The sequence below is a fragment of the Periophthalmus magnuspinnatus genome, chromosome 1 (genome assembly GCF_009829125.3).
Source record: "Periophthalmus magnuspinnatus isolate fPerMag1 chromosome 1, fPerMag1.2.pri, whole genome shotgun sequence".
NCBI lineage: Eukaryota > Metazoa > Chordata > Actinopteri > Gobiiformes > Gobiidae > Periophthalmus > Periophthalmus magnuspinnatus.
This window is the reverse complement of record NC_047126.1, coordinates 5811351-5836076: the sequence shown is the minus strand read 5'-3', so window position 1 is coordinate 5836076 and position 24726 is coordinate 5811351. Positions and strand designations below refer to the sequence as shown.

The 24726-nt window shown below is 41.6% G+C and overlaps 1 protein-coding gene across 2 annotated transcripts; it reads right to left on the bottom strand.

The window, feature by feature from the left end:
* Positions 1 to 60: 60 nt before the first annotated feature.
* On the bottom strand, positions 61 to 23884 carry fam184b (family with sequence similarity 184 member B). 2 transcript variants are annotated; one of them, XM_033972634.2, is made up of 18 exons: positions 23315 to 23884; positions 18936 to 19124; positions 17240 to 17914; positions 15585 to 15720; positions 14760 to 14911; positions 13517 to 14062; positions 11728 to 11835; positions 10355 to 10653; positions 8528 to 8678; positions 7632 to 7751; positions 7329 to 7461; positions 6918 to 7048; positions 6534 to 6649; positions 5357 to 5716; positions 4520 to 4634; positions 3309 to 3419; positions 1657 to 2024; positions 61 to 623 (listed from the first exon to the last, which is right to left on the bottom strand). In XM_033972634.2, exons 1-18 carry the CDS (start codon positions 23468 to 23470, stop codon positions 551 to 553), a joined length of 3939 nt encoding a protein of 1312 aa, XP_033828525.1. In that variant the 5' UTR covers positions 23471 to 23884; the 3' UTR covers positions 61 to 550. The 2 variants fall into 2 exon arrangements, with proteins under 2 accessions (XP_033828525.1, XP_033828530.1); XM_033972639.2 differs by lacking the exon at positions 3309 to 3419.
* Between the last annotated feature and the right edge of the window lie 842 nt (positions 23885 to 24726).

Below are 24726 nucleotides of genomic sequence, written 5' to 3'. Positions count from 1 at the left end.
AATAATTCAAATTTTTAGACAGAAAAATGCTTCCAAATTTCTTAAAAAATTAACAAACCGCAGAAAAACAAAATATTTTATTTATTAGTACATCAAGATTATTATACATTTTGCATCAAAACAAGCTTTGTTTTGGTATGGTAGGTTGCGTGTTTCATATAACAAGGATCTTGATTGATTATGCTATGAATACAGTCTGTACATGAAGAGTAAAAACAGCCTGCAATTGTATGAAGAAATCAGCCATTTAAAAAAGGAAGACAACTTTAAAAAAAACAATGAAGACTTCTCAAACTATACAAAGATCCGACAGGCCCATGACATAAGAAGAGGTCAGGCATGTGTTGGAGAAGCACTTTTTGGTTGAGCTTAGAGGCAATGTCAGAGATGGCCTTGCTGGTGATGAGTCCATAAGTGTTAATGTTGATATCAGTCTGTGCTTGAGTCAAACCATTTCATCTGGATGTAGGAAGCAAATGGATGTTTACAAGAAGCAATGGACTGCATATGATTACATGGAAATTGCAGCTACGTTTATGTGCATTTGTGCTCAGAAGGAGAAGTATTTGGTGTACCACTCCTGTTTTAGACCCTCAGTCCCTCTAGGCTCCAGATACGGCCCCCTGGAAACAACAAAAACATCAGTCAGAATGTGTCAATCATGTTAAGTTTGTTCTGATTATAGCTTTCTAATGTGAACCACCATTTGTTTTATGAGCAAATTTAGCTCATCTGATTAGACCACACTGGGGAAATCAGATGCTAAACGATAATAAAACAAGTATCAAAACTAGATCATCATTTGAGCAGGTATCGATACTAAAAAAGTCACATTCACCTGGACGACTGAGGGACTACACAGATATAAGACCACATGGTTATATAAAAGATGTTGATATTGTGTACAGAAAGTGTTTTTATCATCACTGTGGTACTGGAATAGGCATGAAGTACACTGCCTGGCCAAAAAAAAAAAAAAAAAGTCGCCACCTGGATTTAACTAAGCAAATATGTTGGGGTTGCTGCAGTTGGTCCGGTCGAGGTTCAGCAGAATGAGGTCAGCTGACACCTGAATATACTGAATGACCAGGTTATTCCATCAATGGATTTTTTCTTCCCTGATGGCACGGGGCATATTCCAAGATGACAATGCCAGGATTCATCGGGCTCAAATTGTGACAGAGTGGATCAGGAGCATGAGACATCATTTTCACACATGGATTGTCCACCACAGAGTCCAGACCTTAACCCCATTGAGAATCTTTGGGATGTTCTGGAGAAGCTTTGTGCAGCGTCAGACTCGACCAGCATCAATGCAACAACTTGGTGAGAAATTAATGCAACACTGGATGGAAATAAATCTTGTGACGTTGCAGAAGCGAAATCGAAACAATGCTACAGAGAATGTGTGACGTAATCAAAGCTAAAGGCGGAAACAACCAATTATTAGAGTGTGTGACCTTTTTTTTTTGGCCAGTGTATCAAGTCTATTCCTTAGTATTGGAGTTTTAGTAATACTAGTGTTTACTGGTCCTACACAACACTAAAAAGATAACAAAATTGTTAATCATTTTTGACGGGTCCATAACTAAAATAAAATATATTCCGCTCACACTAAAACTACACATTAAATAGGGCTTTTATGTGCACATTTACCTGATTGATTGTAGGTGTGGATCGAGGCATGAAGGGGACACGTATCGGATGCCCGTCTGCGATGAGGGGCACACGGGGAGCGGGGCAGTGGGCGCTGGGGTGGCAGGGATGCAGGAGGAGCGCGACCTGGTGGAGCGTTGGAGGGACGGAGAGGAATGCTGGCCCAGCGAGGTGTGTTTGTGCGGGAGGGAGGAGGTGGAGTAGTGGGTAGATGTCTGGGGGTGCGAGGCGTGCGCGTGGGGCAGGGTGGAGGAGAAGTTCGGGTGGTGGGAAGACGAAGTCGAAGATGAAGAAGAAGAGTGGAAGATGTTTCGGTCGTAGCTGCTGCCGGACATGCTGGTGACGCGAGGGGAGTCCACGTTCTTTCGCTGGTGGAAGAGGAAACTGTCGAAGTTAGTTTATATCTGTGTACACTGTGAAAATGTGTCAGGTTTTTCGAAACTCAACAATTAATCTCATCAGTTTGTTACCAACTTATCCATGAAACGTGACTAAATTATTTAAATTTAAGACCAAAAATGTCATCAAACGAACATAACAATACAAATTTATACAATAAAAACAGTGGTGGAAGGTAACAAAGTAAAAGTAGTAAAGTACTGCACTTAATTTATAAATTTTAGGTATCTGTACTTTACTTAAGTCAATTTTAAGGTGGATACTCTTTACTTTTACTTCACTATGTTTGAAAACCGGTATCTGTACTTTCTACTCCACTTCATTTTTTAATAGGACTGAAAAGTAAAAGTATATTTTGGTATTGTCTGAGACCTGATGAAAAGCTTGAGAGGTTTATTTTTAACACGTTTGTAGTTTGAGCAATGAAAATATACGAATAAAAACAATCGATTCAATTGTTTTAACAAATTCAGCACAAATCTGTATCTAAATCACCACATTTGAAGCTTTATTAGATCTCAAAATCTGCACAAAATAGTTCTTAATCTTACATTTTTTTAACGGTTACTTCAATACTTTTACTTGAGTTGTTTGGGTTTTTTTGCTCCGGTGTCTGTAGTTTCATTTAACAAAATTGAATATTTCTTCCACCACTGCTTAACGATGGTATTTTGTGTATGAAGAAAGCTTTATGAAGTTATGACAATGTAACGTGTAGAGGATGAACGTTGCTAAAAGGCGGAAGTGTTGATAGTAGTTTGAGTAAATTCAATAAAGACTAACACATAATTAAAGTATTTGTCTTTTTGTGTATTGTTGGAGTATGCTAACAATACAGATGGCTGTTAGAGAGAGAAATGAGGTCCCTCAAATTAATATTTCAACTTCCCTAATTATACTCTTATGATTTAGAGTGTTCTTGGTGCAATAAGGTTTGTCATTTTATAGAGCGGTTTAGGAGGCCAGCTGGTCCTTGATCACTTACCCAAATCTGAAAAAAATAATGAAGGCAAATTAATGCACATTTGATGAAGCGCTCAGTCACAGCTCCACATTATAAAAACACTGAAAACCTTGTTAGTTTATAGTTTAAACACAGTGTAGGTATAGAATAGGTTAAAAAAACTGCAACCAAATCCTACGTCCACACCGTAGTTGAGTATTCCAGTTACATTCCAGTTACATGCCAGTTACCAGCGGCCTTTTCGCCACAATACATGCCGTTAGTGGATGATCTAAACAGACCATCGTACCCTCATGGTTGGCGTGACACTTCCAGGGCGGGACTTGCTGTCACGCTGCCCAGGGCTGTTGTTGTCCCCGGCAACAGGAGGAGGGTGGAGCTGCAGCTGATGCCTCTCTTCCTGGAGGCAAGGAGGATGAAGAAGGACTTTTCAATGGCCTTATTCACAGTTGTTGTTGTATTGACGCGGGTCTTGAGGCTGTACTTGTTTGCTAAGCTCCCTCATGCCGCACAGATGGTAGGCAGAGGAATTTGGCACTGAAAGCAAAAACTGCCAGTGCTCATGTGTCAAGAAAGATTTGTGAAATAATTAGTAAGGCAGTTTGTTGTGTAAGACGTGTAGGCAACTGTAAGAAACTGTAATTAGAACTTTTTAATAAATTCTGTTCTGTTACTCAATACATTGAACTGTTCTGCGTTAGTAAATTAAGCTCTGACATAATCTAGCCTTGATATTTAAGCAGTATAATGTTTAGGTTTTATAATCTGATCGCATTTTAGATCTAAACTAAATATCTGAGTGGCAACAGCTAATATCTATAAGGGAGAGGCAGTCGTTAAGGTTGGTAAATGGTCTTATCTCACACCTTCAAGGCACTCAAAACACTTTAAGTCAAAGAACCACTATCCCATTCACACACCATTGTACACAGACACTGGGGATCAGCTGGGTAAAGTGTCTTGCCCAAGGACACAGCAGCACTCATCTGTAGGAGCTGGAATCACACTGCCAACACGTGGGTCAGGGGATCAGACTGCTCTTAAATTTTTAAAGATAAGAACAATTATGGTTTTATGTCGAGAGCAGGATTTGAACCACCAGCCTTCAGTTCAGCGGACAAAGTTTCTACCAGCTGAGCTACTATAAGGAAATTTGTCCTCTGCATTTGACCCATCCCTCAATGCCACTGGGGCACCTCATCAGGATCAGAGGGACCCATCTCCGAGCTCTTATCTCTAAGCTGGTCCAGGATTACCTTCGCAGTAGGATTGTACCTATTGTGCATGTCTTTGGTTGATGGAAGCTTTGTATAAACCAGCATATTAGTAGTATTATATTACTTGATAGTGCTATTGGGCTCACTTGGTTTTACATTCCTGTTTTAGCTGTGCAGTGCGCTCAGTGAGAGATGGAGGTGGATTTACGAGTGGAACTGCCGGAGTGATGGGATGAGAGCAGCTTGTAGCAAAGCTTGTTGGAGACGTGTGTTCTTTTCTCACCACTAATCGTTTAATGAGCTGGTCCCTCTCTGTCAGTCTCTCCTGAAGCCTTCCCAACTGCAAATCCTCACATCGACTCTGCCTCCCCCTGCACCGCTCCTCCCGCTCACGCAGCCTGGAAGAAAATCAAAAACATCAAATGCAGAGAGTGCCCATTTTAGTACTTTTAGCTTTATTTAAATCACATTGTGTTCTCTGTTGCTCAAACTGTCCCAGTTTTTGGATTGCGAAGCTGACTTTAGTTTACGGTTTAATCTGATTGAACATTAATAACTGACCTTTATACAGGTTTATATCAGTTTATATGAATTTAAAACTATTAAAATGTATGAATATAAGTTGAGATTGACTCCATAATGTAAATGGTCGTATTTATATAGTGCTTTTCTCCTTCTGCTGGACAGTGAAAAGCAACAAGAAGCAACCGTGCATCCATTTCCACATTCATTCATACTAGGGTTGTCAAAACTATCAAAAATCAGATACTAATTCGTACTAAAATTAGTATCAAAACTAAGTACTCATTTGAGCAAAAAAAATCTAAAAATAACTTAAAAACTGGATAAAACTGGACCATTCATGAACAGTTTTATCCGAACAAGAGTAAGATCACATGGCATAATAAACAAATACTATTTAATATTGTCAAAAAAGAGTTTTTAAAATCATCATTTATCACATATCTGTTCTTCAGTATCAAAATCGAGTATCGTGACCACACAAATGTACACACACCAATGTACGCAAGCACGAGACAAGGTGAGTGTGTTTCCAATCAATCAATATGCACTGATACACCTGTTAAGAGCAGCCCACAGTGGTCTGGTCTTCACTCACTCGTTCTCTAAGGCCACGATGCGCGCCTGCAGGTGGGACTGGGCGCTGCTATACTCCGACGCTAGGCTCTGCAGCTCCCTCTTGTGCTCTCTCCTGATCTCCTCCACCTCCTCCCTCCTCCGCTCCTCCTCCCTCGCTCTCCTCTTCTCCTCATCCACCTCTTCGTCCTTCAGGTCGTCGTCCTTGCGCTCTTCCCAGTGCTTCTGAGACTCCTCTAGCTTCTCCATCTCCACGCGCAGCTTCTCCACCTCCTCCTTAAGGCGCTGGGCCTCCTCCTCCAGCTGAGCGTCACGCTTTTTGTCCATTTCGATCGCACTGTCCTCCTCCTTTTTCTCCACTTCGAGCTGCTCACGCGCCGTCCTGATAGGAGCACACATATGTACATAAGTGACGACATTCAAGGCATAACAATGTTAGGAGCTCAAGTATAAACATTTACACAGCTTTTCTGCATAATGCCACACAAATGTAAAATATCTGTAATTATTTTAGGCTGACCCCCCAGTAAATGTCTAAATTACTGCAGCCTGATAGTGTGCTGAGCTTAGTTTAGCCTGACAGAAAAAGACCAGAGACTAAAAAAACTGAATAAACTTATAAATGCCTTTTTAGTGCCTTGTTGGTTGCTATTAAGAAATGTATAACAAAGAAATGGTTATCACAGGAAAGTCAAAATTTGACAACATGGTGCGAAATAACAGATGACAGTATTTGTAAAAAAAAAACCAAAAAAAACAAAAACAAGGTCGGTTTGTGCCTTGTTGGGAAAAGTGGGTTGAATATACAAATCTAAAAACGCCCAATTTTACTTTAAGAATATAATTAAATAGATAAATAATGTACAATTTGTGGTCACTCGCTTTTGTTCCATCTGTGTTCTGTATTACATGTTGAAATGATGGAAATGTGTATTAAGAACTACTGAAAAGTGTGTCGATATATTTGCACATAAATGCACCCATCATTGTAAAACGTAAAAACTTATAAATAAATAATACAAAAAAAAAGAAAAGAAAAATTGAACAAACTTACAGGTGGTAGTTTCCTGGTTTAGATATAATATGTTTAATTGTACTATATTCTGCAGTACTCATTTAAAAATAATTTAATAATAATTTATTCACACAGTAATTATTAGAGTCTTTTTCTGCATAAGCAACAACAAACACATCCTTACTTTTCCTTGAGTTGCCTCTTAAGTGTTGCGTTTTCTCTCTGCAGTTCCAGCACGGCGCAGCGGCTCTCGTCCAGCTGTCTCTCAAACACCTGGTACTGGTTCTGCTGCTTCAGATCCTTTACAGATCACACACAAACCCGTATAAGCACATATAACCACGTATAGTACATATTCAGTGCGGGCATGTGTCTAAACGCTCAAATCTTGCAATCCAAATCCGGTCTCCACTCTGCCTAATTATGCAGAACAGTCTGTTGGCTTGAGCCCAGTGGTATCGAGGATTACACGCGATGAATAATAATGTCAGCTTTGATTTTGTGGACAGAAATGCACTTTAATGAATTTGATAAACGTATGAAATAACGACTGGGAAACGCGTTTGACCTGCTGTAGCGCCATCATCTGGGTGTGTGCTTGTAGCTGGGCTTGGAGGTCCTCTATTTGCTGCATATGCCTCTGAGTCATCTGCCTGCTCCACTCGGTGTGCTGTTGGGTCAGTTCTGCACGTTGCTTATCTGAAATCACACAAGCATTCACAATGGGAAAAAAGGGAAAAAAATATTAAAAAATCCAAATCAATTCTGTCTACTGTTACAGGTACCCTGCTGCTGTTGCCATGGTGAAGTGTATCCATGGCAATAGCAACTTCGCTGGTGAACTGCCCGAATCTAGATGTGTATCGCAGTGTTTGGGAGCTCATTAATCTCTGCAGTTGAATATGTTGTTTATGCTATGGGTTATATGACTGTCGCATTGTATAGAGTTAAATTAATACATGGATGAGTGTTGCATTACCTAGTTCCAAGTGGTGCATCGTTTGTAGCCTGTTTCTTTCAGACAAAACATCCTCTTTCGCCTTTCTCTCCAGCGCTTGCAGTGCCATGGCATGATTGTGTCGCTCCTCAGCCAACGATTGGCTCTGAGGTTCCTTCAACAAACAGAAACAATACATCCATATAAGGAAAACTGTGGAAATACGACGGACGCATTGTTTTTCACCGCCGCTATCAAAGCTGCTGAATTATTAAAACAACAAAGCAAACCTTTTGGCAGACGGTGAATGTGATTTTTATACATGTGTGTGTCATGGATGTGTACCTGCAGAAGCTCTCTCAGTTTCTTGTTTATCTCCTTCGTGTCTTGGACCTCTTTTCTGAGTTTGTCAATCTCAGGGTTTACGTGGCAGTCGTCACCAGAACCAGCTTTCTTTTTCTCCATCTGTGAATAAGGTAAGCCGTGGGATTAATTTGAATAGTCTGAATATGCAGCAAAGCCTGAAAATGTCCTCAAAATTTACATATCGGCAATGAGTAAACTGCAGTGCATGTTTTGCCTTCAAAGTGTGGATTCATGATGTAGGACACTGGAGTCTACCCTTGCAACTATAGGCCATGGGTCGGATAAAGAAGTGAGCTAAGAGAGGCTCCAGCGAAATGAAGCTCATCGAGGCTGCAGTTATAGGGGCAAATTTGAGTATCATAGCAACCAGAGAGCCAATCCGGAGCGGGACTGTTGAAGATAACAGCCCTTCCCACTCAAATCACTGGTTTAGCAGGGAGCGGGCACTTAGCAACGCTGTCAATCAATCCTGTTGCTAACGCTAGCAGGAGCGACGTTGGTGAAAGAAGGCGATTGATTTGTCTGTTATGTTCATATCTTAATTTACAAACACAAAAGCAAAATATAAAAACACCAGGATCATGCAGTGTGGGTAAATACGAACATTTTAAGAGCAAAATGACGAGCCAGAGTTAATCGTATAATTCGTATTCCCATGTTCACTTCCTGTTTGGAACGCTGTGGCTAGCAGGTTAGCTATGTCCATTTATTTATATATATAGTCTATGGTTTGAACATTACACAATACTACACAGACAATCATTCACACTTTCTGTAAATTAAACCTGAGTAGCTGAGTGAATAGCGGTTGTGTTGTTAAATGGCCATGCAAAATATCCAATGCTATAGCAAAGTACAAATCAGATGGAGCGTACCTGTGCCTGCAGCTCTTTCACTTGCGCCTCTAGCTCCTCAATGTGGCTCTGCATGTCCTGCTCCTGAGTTTGCCATCTCTGCTCGGTCTCGGCCACTGCAGCGTTCATCTCAATCCTAAACTCTGCTCTCAGACGATCCTCACACTCTGCCCTGAAACGCACAAAATCAGAAGAGATGCACATATAACTTCATACACTATATCAATGTTTTTATACTTAGTGGAACAAGAAACTAGAAAAGAACAGAAGAAGGCAGGATAATCAAACTTTTGCCTTGATAGACCGAGAAACCATGATGCATGCTCTAGTCCAGTGGCTCTCAAACATTTTACAACAACTAATATCAAAGAAAAGATTTGGCTTTCCAAGTACCACCAGATCTAAACTAGACTATAACAGGACTATTCCAGGTCTAATCTAGGGCTAAACTATGTGTAAAAGTGGACTACATAATTTCCATGGTATACTGTAGTTCTAAACAAGACAAAATCCAAAGGAGGACACCAGAATTTGTCAGATTTTGACTGTAGTGCTTGTACGAGACGATTTAGACAGTTTGAATGTTCATTAGCCTCCATTTTGGTTTCTATTATAGCAGCGTATAGCTAATAGCATCTACCAGAGGGGACAGTAATAATTCACAATAATTGGTTATAAAGATCTGAAAGGCAAAAATGTAGATTGTGATTTAGGTTTCTATGGTACATTACTTCCTGTGCGGTGAGACAACATTGTGATCAGATTTAACCCTGTGTAATGGAAGCCTCCGTCACTGCTTGTATAGAGTTTTGAGGTGATGATGTCACTTCTGGGTCCAACTAGAAACTTCACAGCTTCTAGCATTTTTTCCCAAGAGACAATTACCTCTCAAAAGCTTATGTTTAACCACAAATTGTATCAAATATGTAAATAATGTAGTTATAATCTGGCATAAAATAGGATTACCAGTGTGTATATCTCACTGACTGCTGGTCATTGCTAACAGTAACTTAGCCTAGCCTAGCTTCAAACCTCAGCATACGTCATATACTTTCTGTCACAGTTGTATACATAGACCAGGGGTGTCCAAACGTTTCTCCTCAAGGGCCATATATAAAAACAGAGACAAAGCTAAGGGCTGATTAAGGGCCATAGACTGGTCGCGAACACAGTGAACACTTCAAATCTGCGCTATTATCACAACTTACACAGAACCACTAGACCTTTATTCATGCTTACATCCTCAATGGGACTCTTTAAATATCTGATATGAGCTTGTTAAAGTAGATTTTCAGAAATGTACAGTAAAAATGACTGTTTAAAGTAATATGTGATATCACCTGGAAGCTTGAGGGCCAAGAAAAATTGGTCTGAGGGCCGTATTTAGCCCCCGGGCCACAGTTTGGGCATGCCTGCCTTAGACATTGTTAGCTTTAAACAACTGAAATCTCTTTTAATGTGATATGTTTTGTAGCTTAAAAAAATAAGTTGTTTCAATCAGTTGACTCAGAAGTGACATCACACTTAAAAAATCTATTCACCTTATTCCAGAAGTTCCTGTGGGCGCCGCCATCCTCATTTATGTTTTATTATTTTGCATGGAGCTGTCGATCTTGACAGAAAATAAGTTCTATAGGGACTACAGAGCCGTTTTAAAGCTTCCCAGAGCCTTGTTGTTGCACATAACCATTGACTATCTGACACAAAACAACCTACTTTATATAATATTTTAGAGCAGAAACTTCCTAAATTCTCCATTGAAAGGAACGGAATGTTCACTTAAATGGAAGTGCTACTACAGAAGTGCGAGATTTAGTTGCATTTACGGAATAAGGTCAGTAGTGTTACCTGATGCGGTCCTCAGTCATCCTCTGGCTCTGCTCTAGGAGGCTCCTCTCTGTGTTGAGTCTGCTCTGCTCCAGCACCTTCTCCTCCAGCCGGTGCTTGTCTGCCTTCAGGGTGGTGATCTCCCGCTGCTGTCTGTCCCGCTGCCTCTCCGCCTCCTCCTGGATTCGGGCCAGTTTGGAGCGGGTCTGGTGTAGCTCTTCTTCCATATGCGAGCACCGCGATCCGCAAGTAGGAAGGACATCTGGTGCTTTCTCCTTCTTCTCCTGCTGCTGGAGAAGGACTGCCTCTAGTCGACATATCTAAAGACGAGGACAAACACAGACCTTGTTAGGCTAAAACCAGGAGAGAATGAAAACCTGAGGTCTCTTATTTGCTGTGGACATATAGGGACAAATCTATAATGCTAGATATATACCCATACTCTGCTGTTCTGGACCACATAGCTTTAGAGGCCCAGAACTGGACCTTCCTCCTATTAATTTATATTATCGGGGAGGCCCATGTGAGGTTTTTTGCCCCAAGCCCCCAAATTTTTGACGACGGGGCTGTCTATACTCCTTAATATACATAAAAATAGAGCTAGCTGACAAAAATCACTTTTTTTTTCTTTAATTGATCAAACATGATTTTCAATTACATTTTATTTAGTCTCATTAAACACTAATGAAAATGTATGATACGAAATACATTACATTAACAGAATAAAGTCGGTGGAGGACAACACCAACATGGACAAAAGCTTCAATTACAAAATCATAAATAAAATACCAATAGCAGTGGATAATCTTTTGAGGTGTATTAATATTGAAATTTGCCTTAAAAGAAAAAAATATGATTGCTTTTTTTTCCCTCTAAACCTTTGCGTCTGCTCCAAACCACATGCTTTTACTGACAGGATTGGCTGTAAACCCCTTGATTAAAAACCCAAGTATATCACTGACAATTACAAATGACAAAATCTCAATCTTGATTCAAATTTGACTAACTGCAGAGCCACGTGAAGTTTTGAGTTACACACAGCAAAACATTGACATAAAAACGATCAAAATCACTATAGTTCAATTTAAGGTATTGTCCCCAAAAGAGCATCTGACCCTCCTCCAACCAATCCTCTTACGGGGATTCACGAGAAGCAATGGGTTTTTCAAACAGAGACTCGCCTTAAGATTTAGATTTTGAGGATTATGCATGGTTTTGCTTGATATGTGAATGTGGAGAACACAAAAGCCAAAAAGAAATACCCCACAGTGATGGCACTTCCACGGTTATTTGATCAAAGACTATTCTAAAAAAAAAAAAAAAAAATCTAAAATGAGACTATTTTACATTTTGCGGGCCATATCGCAGTCACTGATTTCTGTTTTTCCACTCACCTCTGTTGTTGAATCCTTGAGTTTCATCCTAACCTCCTCTAGCTCCTTCTCCAGCCCACTGCAGAGCTCCTCACTCTTCCTCCTCTCTTCATCCAAACGCGCGCAAACCTTTCAGGAATATTAATCAAAAATAATCACCATCACAACCGTGCCCTCTGGCTGGTTAATTCATCCCAGCTATCATCTTCTTATCATCGTGCTTAATTAATAGGCAGTCACAAAGAAGTGCATATAACCAGGCTTAAAGGCAAAGCAATTACACGATAACATCTCTACATTAACACTGCATATTCAAATTATTCATTAACTCTGGTCTTTTAGCCTTAGTGCATGAGTCAAACCGAATAGAGATTGAGCAGATCCAGATCTTGTTTGGTGAAATGGTGTTACTGAGCATGCTCGACTGTTTGCTTTGAGGGAAACATATGTGGTTCACACAGAGAGAGCATTAGTGCCACAGCAGTGTGACGGGATGAAAGAAGACATAACGCAGCAGTTGTATACACAGCAATTAAACACACACGCGCCGCAGCTAAAGTAATTAAGCCAAAAGATGAATGACGAATGAAAGGAAGCACCCGGTCTGAAAGGATGTCGGATATTTTGCGACAACAGACAAACAGAGAGAATCTAAAAGTCTGTGCAGTAAACATTCAATAATCCTTACACATAGAAGAGTAACAAAGACGTGACTGTGTAAAGAAGTGGATGAAGGGAGTGTGACGTCATCCATAGCGTTCGGCTCCAGTCAAATGAAGCTCATCGAGAAAAAAAAGCGAATTTGGAGTCGAGTTCCATATTTGGAATTTGAACCGCGAGTATCATAGCAACCAAAGAGCCAATCTGGTGCGAGGGTGTTGAAGGTAACGCCCCTTTTCCACCCGCATCGCTGGTTTAGCAATGCTGTCAATCAAACCTGTGGCTAACACAAGCAGGAGCGACCTCGGGGAAAGAAGGCGTCTCATTAATTCTGTTATTAATGTTCATACCTTGATTCGCAGACACAGTAACAAATAAAAAATACCAGGATCACGTAGAGCGGGTTAATATGAACATTTTAAGACAAAATATATGAGCCTGACAGCAGCACTTATGGAGAGAGGGACGATAGTTTTTCAAGAAAAAGCCTTAATTGGAGCCAGAGTTGATTCCGTGTTAGCAGGTTAACTATGTCCATTTATATATACAGTCTATGGTAATACGCAGTTATTCCTATTATAGCCTCAAGACCAAGGAAGGAAGTAAAATACAAAAAATAACACATACATTCCTGACATTAATAATTGACTAGTAACAGCAATAATTTACTAGTGCTAAGTCATTAAAGGTGCACTATGTAACTTTTCTGGTTCTTAAAAAACATGCTTATTGTGGCTAATGTCTTCACAGATCTGACCCGTAACTTGATCTGATACCATCAAGCTTGGGTCCATGGAAATACAAGTTTGATGTTACATATTCTGAGGCAAAAACGTTGCGTAGAGCACCTTTAAATCATTAACTTTTATTTATACAAGTTACAAGCTCTTCTGTCGCTACTTTAGAGATAAATAACAGCACCATAACACGTTTGGATCAGTTTTGTCTTATTTTATTTTTGTTTAAAGTAAATAAATGCTGTTTTCAGTCTGAAAATCGGTTGATCTCGGGTATTGGCAGATACTTAAAGCCATAGTATTGAAATCGGTATCGGAACTGAACAAGCCAGATTGGTACATCCCTAATGACAATCAGAACGAACAAAACAAAATGCTCTTTTTACAATTACATATACACTAGTTGAACTCACCTCCTGGTTGGTCTTCTTCTCAGAGCTCAGAGCCTCCTGGACACTGTTAAGTTCCGCGGCGTGTCTCCTCATCACCTCCTCGATGGCCTTCCTCACCTGCTCCTTCAGCCTCTTCCTGTCCTCCTCCGCCTTCTCCGCCAGTCTCCTCTTCTCCTCCTCCAGTTTCTGAAGCACTCCGGCTCTCTCCGCGTCCACCTGCTCCATACTTTTGTCCAGCTGTGATCGCACCCTCACCCGCTCCACGTCCAGCTCTTTCCTCTGCCTGTCCATCTCCTCCTCCTTCTCCCTCCTGAGACGTTCCTTCAGATCCTCTATGTCTCTGCGCTGTTGATCTCGGTCTTCCTCGCGTTCTCGCCGCAGTCTGCTCAGTTCTTTCTCAAACTGATCCTTCTCCTGCTCGCGTTCCTTTTGCAGAGCCTGGCGTTCCCGTTCGATCTCCTTTTGCAGTTTGTCCCTTTCATCATCGGCGTGCTTTTGTATGCGCCGCAGCTCCTCCGTCTGGGCTCTCACCATCTCAGAGCGCAGACTGGACAAGGCTTCGGCGTGCTAGACAGAGAGATGAACAGATTTAGCAGTGGGTTGTACTTGGGAGATGGCCTAGTTGTGGAATAAGCATTTGGAAGTATTTTTAATTATTTAAAATGTTCACCCAATTTTATTCCAACCACGGAAAAATTGAGCCAAGAATGTTGAGCCTGAGTCTGTAACCAAGTGTCAATGGAGAGAGAAAGTGTGGACAGATATTTGGCAAATTAATGAAGATTTCGGTTGATTCAGGTAAAGGAAATGGGCAAAAAATGGGAGGTCAGAGGTCAGCACACTCATAATCAGTAGTGGAATGTGATAAAGTACTGTATCTGTACATTTTAATGGGGTTACTCTTTACTTTTACCTTCCAACATTTGAGAGAAGGTATATGTACTTTCTATCCACCACATTTTTTTAACTGGATTGAAAAGTAAGTATTTTTTATTTATTTATTTTTTATGTCTGAGACCTGCTGAAAAGACTGAGTATTTTATTTTTAACACATAATTTGAGCAAACAAAAATATACAAATAAAAACAGCTAGAAAAACGATTGATTCAGTTGTTTCTATTGAACAAAATTCAGCAGAAATTTTAGCATAATAATCCACGGGTGTCACAGATTATAAGTATATAGTATTTATAGCAGACACAAGTACAATATGTCTTGTTTAAACTTCTCTATTCAAAAGATGTTGTATCAGTTATACCGTTACCTGTCGTATCTGACGGGCGTGGTCGCTGTTCCTGCCGCTGCTCTGTAACTCCAGCTCTCGGTTGCGGCTCTGCAGTCGGCTCACCTGACTCCGAAGTTCATCGACCTCCGTGCACACACACACCTCACAGCCCCCGCGGTTCAACAGCTCCTCTGGCACACCAAATATACAAATGAACACCAAGTTAAAGTGCTTATATGAAATTAAACTACTAATTTCACTTGAATATTATATTAGTTAACATGTTTTTTGTGGTAGTTTTATTTCCTGGTTGGATACGGGCAGCAGATGTGACATATATAGAGGTCCAAAACGGTTAGCCAGGGTTTAAACTGTGTATTCTATTCACCGCTTCCTGTATTTTTGTACTTTTCTTCACTTTTTTTTCCACAAACTGATATTAACTGCAGGTACTACCCCACCAAACCAAGTAATAATTAGAAAAACATGACAACCTAAATGCACACATGGGCGTTTACTCTTTGCATAATAGGCACAGAACGGGCTAATGGCAGAGGAACTGTGCATGAGTAAGGACTTGAAACTGAATCATATCTTTGCAGTACATAACTAATCAAGGCATTTCGCTGACTGAGAGTAATGACAATGTGATGGAAACACTGGGAGGATGAGTAATGCGCTTCTGTTGCTTTTTTGGCCGTATATATTATAATGACGTGAGGCGCAATCTTAATTAACGCTGAGTCAGAGTGAAGAATGGAAATGAACTGAGCTAAACGCCGTGTACAGAGAGAGACTTACAATGAGAGGCGAGAGAAGTAGCATGCATACACAGACACATGCAGGGGCGGGGTCATCGGCTACCTGCCCTGCTCTGTAACTCGTCCTCCTGAAGCAGCAGCCTCTCCTTGGCCACCGCCAACTCCTCCTCCGCCCGCTTCACCACACCCTCCGCCTCAGACACACGTTTACGGTGCAGCTCCAGCTCCTCCTCCAAGTTCTGGAGGTGGGCGTGAGTGCAAAAAGTGGAAAGAAGAAGTATAAAGAAGAAGATGAGGAAGGACCGGAGCCAGTGAGCGTGGACAATGCAAGATTTCTTTTAAGAGAGATTTGAAAAAGGTTTTAATGGTGAAAGCACGCAAGAGCGATAATCAGAGGAGAAATAAAACTCAAGTCATAGCATACTAAATACAGTTTCTTAAGGAAGTGTGCTGTAGTTGTAGTAGGTCAAAGACGGGACAAAGGCTACACCACAGTGTGATGTGATGAAACTTCTTTTTAGGAGACAGCAATTTCTATATGTTTTCTTTTTTTTTTTTTTGAAATATTCTGCACTCAATGGATTCAATGTTTGTTTTTTTTCTTAATTTTTACTACTTTTACTCTACATTTTATATACATACAGAAGACATCAAATATATGACTCAAGGTATATGGAAGCCACCCTTTGCTTTGTCCAAAAATACTCCAATTCCAATTCAATTCCATATATCTTGCTTCATATATTTGACATCTTGTGTATGTATATAAAATGTAGAGTAAAAGTAGTAAAAATTCTGAAAAAAACCCATTGAGAGCAAAATATTTCTTTAAAAAAAATAAAGAAAGAAAAAAAAAAAATTTCATGAGAGAGTCTGTCCAAACTTCTAGCGTACTTGTAACTGAGGAACTAATAAATGGTCAAAAGTCTGACAATGCAAAGTCTCCTTTTCTCCAAGGAGATGTTATTGCTTTGCTTGGAATTTTCTGTTTCCATGGAGACAAGTAGCTAATGCCACCAGGCGGAGTTGCAGGTCAGATCTATGGAGAGGCAATCTCACACAAAGTAAGGAGTGCATGTAATATAAAAAAATACATGCAAGTTTAATGACATACTGTGGAAAATTTCAAGCAAAGCAATAACATCTAAATTAGATAAAAGCAGGTGGCGGGCCCCGACCAGAAAAGTTACATCGTGCACTTTTAATATTCTGCTGAGATAAGGGAGAATGAGTTCCCCCAAAACAATCACGGCCCTAAACTCAACTTCCAATTATCTTCTACTGTAACTGTCAATTTGGCACAGATAAATAACAAATAATATGAGTCAAAGAAGAAAGAGAGAGAACAAGAGAAAGAGAGAGGGGGCGGACAGCAGTTGGCAAATGTAGAGCTTTAAATGTGGCGAGTTCAGGCGCCGTCTCTGGCCCAGCTGTGTGCATTATCAGTGTGCTCATGCCAGCTCAGTGCTCTCCTCACAGGACGTCTTAATACCCATGCGTGAGGTGGTAATAGCAGTGGTGCAGCAGATCTACCCTGCTCAGACTACTCATTAGCGGATGGTTGGCAGTGGGGATAGCACTCAGCGAGACCATGTGTGTGGTTTAGATAGAAGCAAGACGACCCGCCTCCCCTCCATCTCCACCGCTAACATCAACACAGTCATTAGCTGAGTGCCTCTGAGACAGACCTATGCAACAACCATTTCCCATATTGAAATAAGTGAATTCGTCTCGACTGTTACAGCAGAGCGCACACACCTGTATCCTCTCTTGCAGCTTCACCGTGTTCCTCTTGCTCTCGTCCAGCTTCTCCAAATGGCTCTCCACCTCCGTCTCCGCCCTCTTCACCCGTTCCCGTAGAGCGCTGTGCATCCCTTTCTTCTCCTCCTCCTCCCGCTCCTCCCATCTCCGGCGCTCCTCCCTCCACTCCGCCTCCATCTTCCTCCTCATCTCCTCCTTGTCCTCGTTCAGATCCTGAATCTTCTGCTCCCAGCGTTCCTTCTCCTCCTTCAGCGCTTTCCTCTTGTCCTCCTCGGCACGCTCTCTGTCCTGTCTCAGAGCGTTCAGCTGGTCTAGAAGGGCCCTCACTCGCTCCGTGTCCTCCCGTTCCTCTATCCGCCGCTCTTCCTCCCTCCTCCTCTCTTCTTCCTCCTTCAGCCTCTGCTCCTCTCTCCTCTGCCGCTCCTCCAGTTCGGCTGCCCTCTGCATCTCTTCACATTTAGTGTCGAGCTCTTGGACGTGCTGCACCATGCTCTCCAGTTCTTTGCACAGTCTGAGGCTCTCCTCCTGGGAAGTGCTCATCTGCACCCGGGCGTCCTGCAGCGCCTCCTCGGCAGCTCGGAGCTTCTCCTCAAACTCCTTCCTCAGCTCAGCCTCTGCTTCACGCTCGCGCTCCTCAGCCTGAAGGCGGTAGCACTCAAAATCTGCCTGCACCTACAACACACAACTGTAATTATCTCTATATTCTTTATCAATTCTGTAGTGAAAGACAAAAGTAAAATCTGTCAACTGGATAAAAAGTTGTAGGAGTGAAGACGTTTTGCTGCTCATCCAAGCTGCTTCTTCAGTTCTGGTCAGATTACTAGTGGACACTGCCACTGACCAAAAATGAAGAAGTGGCTTGGATGAGCAGCGAAATGTCTTCATAACTTTGTCTTTTTATCCAGTTGACAGATTTTAGTTTTGGCTTTTACTACAAATCAGACCTGGACGACTGAGGGATTACACAGACATCTTTATTAATTATGGGGAAAAAAAAAAAAATAATAATAATAAAGAGAGGGTATTTGTGATTAAACGTGGTAACAAAGCTGATATGGAGGTCCTATAGTGCTACATAGTTTAGCAATCACTTACATTACAACTGAATGAAGTAGCTGTTAGAGTAGGTAGAGTAATTTGCTCACTGACTTTGTGGTTGGTGGTTCAAACACTGCAAACTGTTGTTGCGCCTCTTGGCAAGACACACAGCTATGAGACGTTAATGAATAATGCACAAAACTAAGCTGTAAAAAATATATATATTCATAATTCTACATAGTCTTTAGCAGCACTTTTCTAGTGTAGAATTCTAGATATTATTATTAAGTTTCTATTATTAAATGAGTGTTTTTTTCTCTAGCCCCATAACCTTGACAAGATAAACTCTTTCAATATCGTTGGTTTTCATCCTTGCATGAAGCATTGTGATATGCTTTGATATTTTAAAATGACCCCATACACTTGCCATAGTGGCTGTTTATGATTCATGATGGAGCGTTCCAGAGGAGCTCAGGATGTAAATTAGGCCCCAGGTCCCGGGCGAAGTATCAGGCAACAAGGTTGATCATTATAGGTCACATTGATTTGTGGCTCCCATGGGGGGTTACACATTAAATTACAACTAGACATGCCCTTGAATCAAGCCGGCATGGCTCTGGTTTGTGAGCAAACACAGTAAATGTGTCGGACTCACCTGAGCTCCCACTCGCTGCTGCTCGTCCAGGCACTCCTGCAGCTCCAGGAGGCGGACCCTCAGCACCGAGCCCTCCCCCTCATGACACGACTCCATCAGGACCCGGTGCAGCTCCTCATGGTGGGCATAACTCAGGGCCTGCAGTGTGGCCTCCTGCTCCTCATTCTTCATGTTCAGAGAGTAAATCACCTGCACAGTGACACAGGGAAGACAAACTGCTGTTTACATCCTTCCATCATCTCAGGAGAGGGAAGACAGGTCATTGTTGATGTGTTTGCGTTATCATCGCACATAAAATATCTGCAACCATTTCAACTGTAGATTAAAATTTCTACCGTTAACTTCTAAGTAGGTTTGGGACAAAATAAAACTATTAGGTAAAAATGCTCAATAAAAATGAAACAAAATATATATATAAAAAAAAAAAAATATATATATATATATATATATATATATATATATATATATATATATATGACACACGGAAGGAAATATATATATATTTCCATGTGTCATTCTTGTGTCTCATCCAGCCCTTGATTCACAGTAGCCATTTTAAAACATTTTACCCGATCAACTGGCAGACATTTGATATACGGAAACTGTTTTCACTTCCTATTCATTCTGATGAGCAGAAGGATTTGGATGCACTTACATCAAATCATTTTCCACACAAAAGAAAGCTTAGGGTGGCCTCATAGACAGACACATAATCCACTTTAACTTGACCCAGACAATCATAAACACAAACAGTGAACCTTACTCATCTAAATATATGCGATGAAACTCAAGTTTATTGTGCCAATGTATTTGCCTTTTCCTCATATAGACTCTGACTAACATCATGAAACACAGTCTTACTTTTGCCACTACTCACTTTGATCTCTTTGCTATGCCTACAGAGCCCTTGTGCGCTATGGCTGACCCTGACGATGTCTCACTTACACAGAGGTGCATGTGGTGGTATGGGGGCGTGCTCTCCAGTGTATGCTGGGGACACACAGGCTCATATTTTACCCAGACGCCTCGCTGTCTGCAGCACAGATCTGGCACAGGGCAGGACATTCCCTCTGGCCGCAGTGTGCTTGCAATGCCAATGTCAGTGTCCACTGTCCGGCAAATAACTCCCAGATATACATAAGCAAGTGTTTGTTTTTCTGTATGACAGTTATTATTTTCCTTTGAAATCGGGGCTATTATACTGTTGAGAAAGACGAGTAACATGACTTGCTGTCTTCATAAAACCAGAAACTGTCAGTTTGAAAAAAAATAAATCAATATACTTTGAAAACTGGCCTTTCATGCAGGATTTCCCAACTGTATTAATATTCTGTTCCAATCTAAAACTATATTTGGAGTTTATGGAGTTTTATAACATAGATATTGCAAATAAATGTCATTACAAAATTGCATGTCTCATCTCAGTGCTCAAAGTCCCATTTAAAGTGTGACAGTGACTGGTCAGTGTGGCTAGAGATAATCCTCCTAGTCAATAGTGTCCATGTAACATCACAAGCCTGAGCCCTGGGCCTATTGACAATAACTTCATAGTCAGCAAAGCATGAAATGATTATTCTGTGTTTAGAGTAAAGGTGAGGAGGCTTGATTATTCTGTGTAGTTTAGTGTAAAGCCCACAGTGGCATATGCATTTATTCTGATACTAAACCTTAACTTAATTATTGTTCGCTCTTTTTATGTGTTGCATGTTTATAAATGTCAAGTAATAAATCCTAATTTCATTTCATTTATCCCTAGTACTAACACCACTTTCCTTTGTGATGCAGCAGAAGCGTGCACGTATTATGAAGAACAAGCTCAAGTGAACATTCACAACAGCTGGCCGGACATGGTCAGCCTCTGCTCTGCTCTCATTGGTTTGTTCGGCCATGCTAATATACTCCGACGTGGAACGGTTTATCTTTAGAAATGTCCATTCAACCGAGGCAGGTCACTCTCACAAACACAAGAGCGGGAGTTGGATGTGAGGGAGTGAGGGGGAAATGGAAGTTGAGCGTTTACTGTGGAGTGAAAGCATATACTGTCACTGAGGACCTCATGATGTCACCCATATAAACTTACAGCATGCTTGAATGCATATTTGTGAGAAGGTCACACAGTAAGCGGTATGGCTGCACAAATTTACTAACACGTCTACATAACCTAAACAGGAAGAACTGATAAAATAATAAAAGTGGTGCATGCACTTATGCCCCCATTTCCTTTTATTCCAATTTTAAAAAGCCCAACATTACACTATTTTCTGATCTATGTTATAATGTTGTTTCCTCGTGAAAAGCAGACCTGGAGCTGTGTTTTCTTTCATTCCCACATGTTTAACACACAAATCCTGTATGTTTAGGCTGAGCTCAAACAGACAACACTCTCTTCCACCTTGTGATGTCATGTGGTGATACAGGAAGTGCTCCATTTTGTTTTGAAACTCCACACACCTTCACTAGAATCATTTGGATGATTTCAACCCTGGAATTGCCCATCACTACTGAACTAAAGGTAAATGGAGCTGTTAACTTCAAAACTACCACTACGTGACATCACAAGGTGGAACAGAGCGTTTTGGGCTTTGGAGATGCAGAGAGTCTAATGATAAAAGATTAATGAAACATGTGTGGATGAAATAAAGCACAACTCCAGGTCTGTTTTTGATGAGGTAACAACATTAAAACATGCCTTAAAGCTCACAAGAGTCAATTTTGATAATACAGGACCTTTAAAATGTCCACATCTATCATGTAATCGTCGCAGAACTGTGCATGGCCATTGTGTGTTTTCCTTATGAAATAAAGGCTTTACATATATTATTATATTACTACACATTTTCTGACCAAGTGACAGCCTTTCTGCATTTTAATTTGTACAGTTAGTTATTTATTCATAAGGACAGGAAATTACTTCAAAAACAAGTTGCCATAGACACATTTTCACTCCAGTCAATGAGAAGTCAGTATCGATGGATTATAACTAGTCGACTGTTGGTATTGACTGACCCGGAGTGTGGTGTGTGGGGGGGGCATTGGAGCAGGCCCGGATCTACAGGGGTGCAAAGGGTAACTTACATCCTCATTTTAGATGCATAAAACAATTAAACATTTAATAAAAAATGGTTGTCTTTGCACATCTTTGAAACTCAAATGTGCCCTTAATCAGATTGGTTTGCACCCGGGCCAGCATGGAGGGGGCATGGGGACGTGAGGGGGGCATGGTGATGTTAGGGAGCACGGAGTCGTGAGGGGGTGTACGTTGCATGTGCGTTGTGAGTGGTGGCCTCAGAGTTGGGGTTATTAAATATAAGGTTACCACAGCTGACCTATTTCTTGTTTCCTCTGCTATTGCTTCAATAAATCCTGAGCCACATTCGAGCACTCAAGTAAAACGCTTACACCAAACATCACATGAGATGGCTCTAATATTTCAGCATGTATATTTGGGGTTTCTGCAGAATGCAAAGAATTTCAGAAGGATTGAGTTTGATTATTTATATTGGGACAGGGATAATATAGTTGACTGTAAATGTCCAAAATCATTGTGTATAAATGTGTGTTTGCACAAAGCCTATTCACAGGTTACAATGGTACAGCATCAGATATATGTAGGTCTGGCTTCACATGCACAAGGCAGGATGGAAATTGCACTGTCAACAGTAATTGTCACTGCTCAACAAGCAGTGGGTCATGTCCTGCTTCTGTAAGCTATATTGTGGCAGGGACAAGGTGAATCCCTGTAAGAACTGGTTACTGTATAAGACAGAGCAGCTACCGCAGCTGCCTGGCTGTCAGATCAGACATCTTGCACTGACTGCACATAGCACAGTGCATGTCCACAGCAAAACATAAAACACAGGAAGAGACAGGACAGTGCCCCATATACATCGAACAGCTGGTTTTGCTTGTATATTTTGAGCGTGAACTGATAATGTCACCATCATCACTACGCTATTGTTTATCTAAAGTCACTGCAGCTTTAGCTGGAGTCTTTTTTCTCATGTGTTATATTCAGAGTCAGACGTGTACAGCACAGGATATGTTGATTGAACTGTTGCTAGGTGCCTTCATTTTGGCAGAGATCTGCAGCCTATTCGAGTCACGGTGACGATTTTTCAAGTTTTTATTCGGCTAATGTTCCAGGTGGATGATATTTAGCCAATTGATAATAAAATCAGGGCAATTGTAGGAGACCATTTGCTCTAAATGTCTGAGGTTTCGTCGTGCATAACCCCATTACAGTGGTCCGCACGTTCCAAGGTGTAGTCTGAACAGGTTTGTTGGCAAATGACAGAAGGCCATCAGTCTGGGACACTCAGTGACAGCGCGCACACGGCGCGCGCCTCTGTCTCCGCTCACACCGGTGCCAAATCTCTTACCTTGGTGAGCTGGGCGATCTTCTTGCACATTTTGCTGTGCATCTGGTAGTCGTACTGCTCAGTGTCTTGCTCAATACTCGGGAACTCTGCCGCAGTCCCGTTAACGGCGGAGCCCTGGCCAGCGGGCTGTGGAGCCTTACCGGCGCCTGAAGCCATAACGCGCTCGGGGGAAGTTCCAGGAGCCAATAGTCTATCAGACGAAAATGATCAGCGTAGTCCAGATAACTTCAAATGGATGCATCTCATTGGTTTGTCTGCAGAACTCCATCTGTGAACGGCTCGAGCGACTCGTGTGAACACATTTGGTTGTATAGTGGCGGTGCAGCCCCTCTCTTGCGCTCCACTTCCCCACTCTCCCCCGGTCCGCCTGGTGCTCGCGGAGGTCACACGCTGGAAGTCCATCGGGGACGCGCTCGCGCCGACCGACTTGTCCCAGCTGTTTTATTGTAAGAGTCAGCGCTAAAGCATGAAAGCGTACAGTCCACCTGTCTCGAAACAGGGGCGGTGAGGGGCGTACGTATCCGGTGGAACATTACCGGAGAGAGCTCGTCAACACAGGCGCACTGCTGCAGTGCGGCCCCGCCCCTTGCACCGCGGCTGTATCTGTGCGCGCGGTGCCCATCACCGCGAGGGCGGGGGCGCACGGGCTGGTCGCGTGATCGTTTTCTGCCACACTAGACCTGAGTACATGTGGAAAACATGCTGTTCTAGGCTCACAACTTTTGCCATTATATTGGCCTATATTGGCAGTGGTATTAAAGCGGCATATGTAAGGGCTCTCCTTACTGGTGGCATGCCAATGCCATCTCAGGGACTTGGAGTTTTGGCAAATCAGAGCGGATAAAGGTAGAGGCTCGGATGCAGGATTCTTCTTTTCGTTTAGGGGCCCAGCTACGAGTCTGCTGGCCCCAGGCACCAAGCCTCTTCATGATGGAGCAGCAAGGAACAAGTGATAATGTTGCTCTATGAAGGACTTTTAGTAGCCTGGAAACACAAAATGCTTCGATAATTTCAGAAGAAAAGAAAATCTTTAAACTGTTCTAGTTGTTAAAGTGGGCAATAGTCTTACAAAGAATGTGAGGCATATTTACATCTAGTCCTGCCACTTAAATCAGACTGAAATGTAGGCAACATTCTAATTTATAGTCTATCTGATCACAAAATGCACCACCACCTTAGTTTTGATCGATATGGTCCACAATTCTAAACATTTTCTGATAGATTTGACAAATTCTATTTATTTCTTTATTCCACTGAAGAACAGAATGCGCTGAAATTTCATGTCCACCGTGTCCTCAAAATCACACATATCTTGTATTAAAATTTGTTCAGCCCTGCAGATTAAGCCTTGTATGCTCCTGTTTAGTTGGTGTGTGGGTGAGGTAGGATATAACTAATTAACACATTATCAG

Coding starts and splice junctions, on each gene's coding strand:
- fam184b (XM_033972634.2), bottom strand. CDS start 23,470: ATGGCTTCAGGCGCCGGTAAGGCTCCACAGCCCGCTGGCCAGGGCTCC. Junction 19,125..23,314: donor AGATCGCCCAGCTCACCAAG/GTAAGAGATTTG, acceptor GTCACTGTGCAG/GTGATTTACTCTCTGAACAT. Junction 7,752..8,527: donor TGAAAGAGCTGCAGGCACAG/GTACGCTCCATC, acceptor CCTTATTCACAG/ATGGAGAAAAAGAAAGCTGG.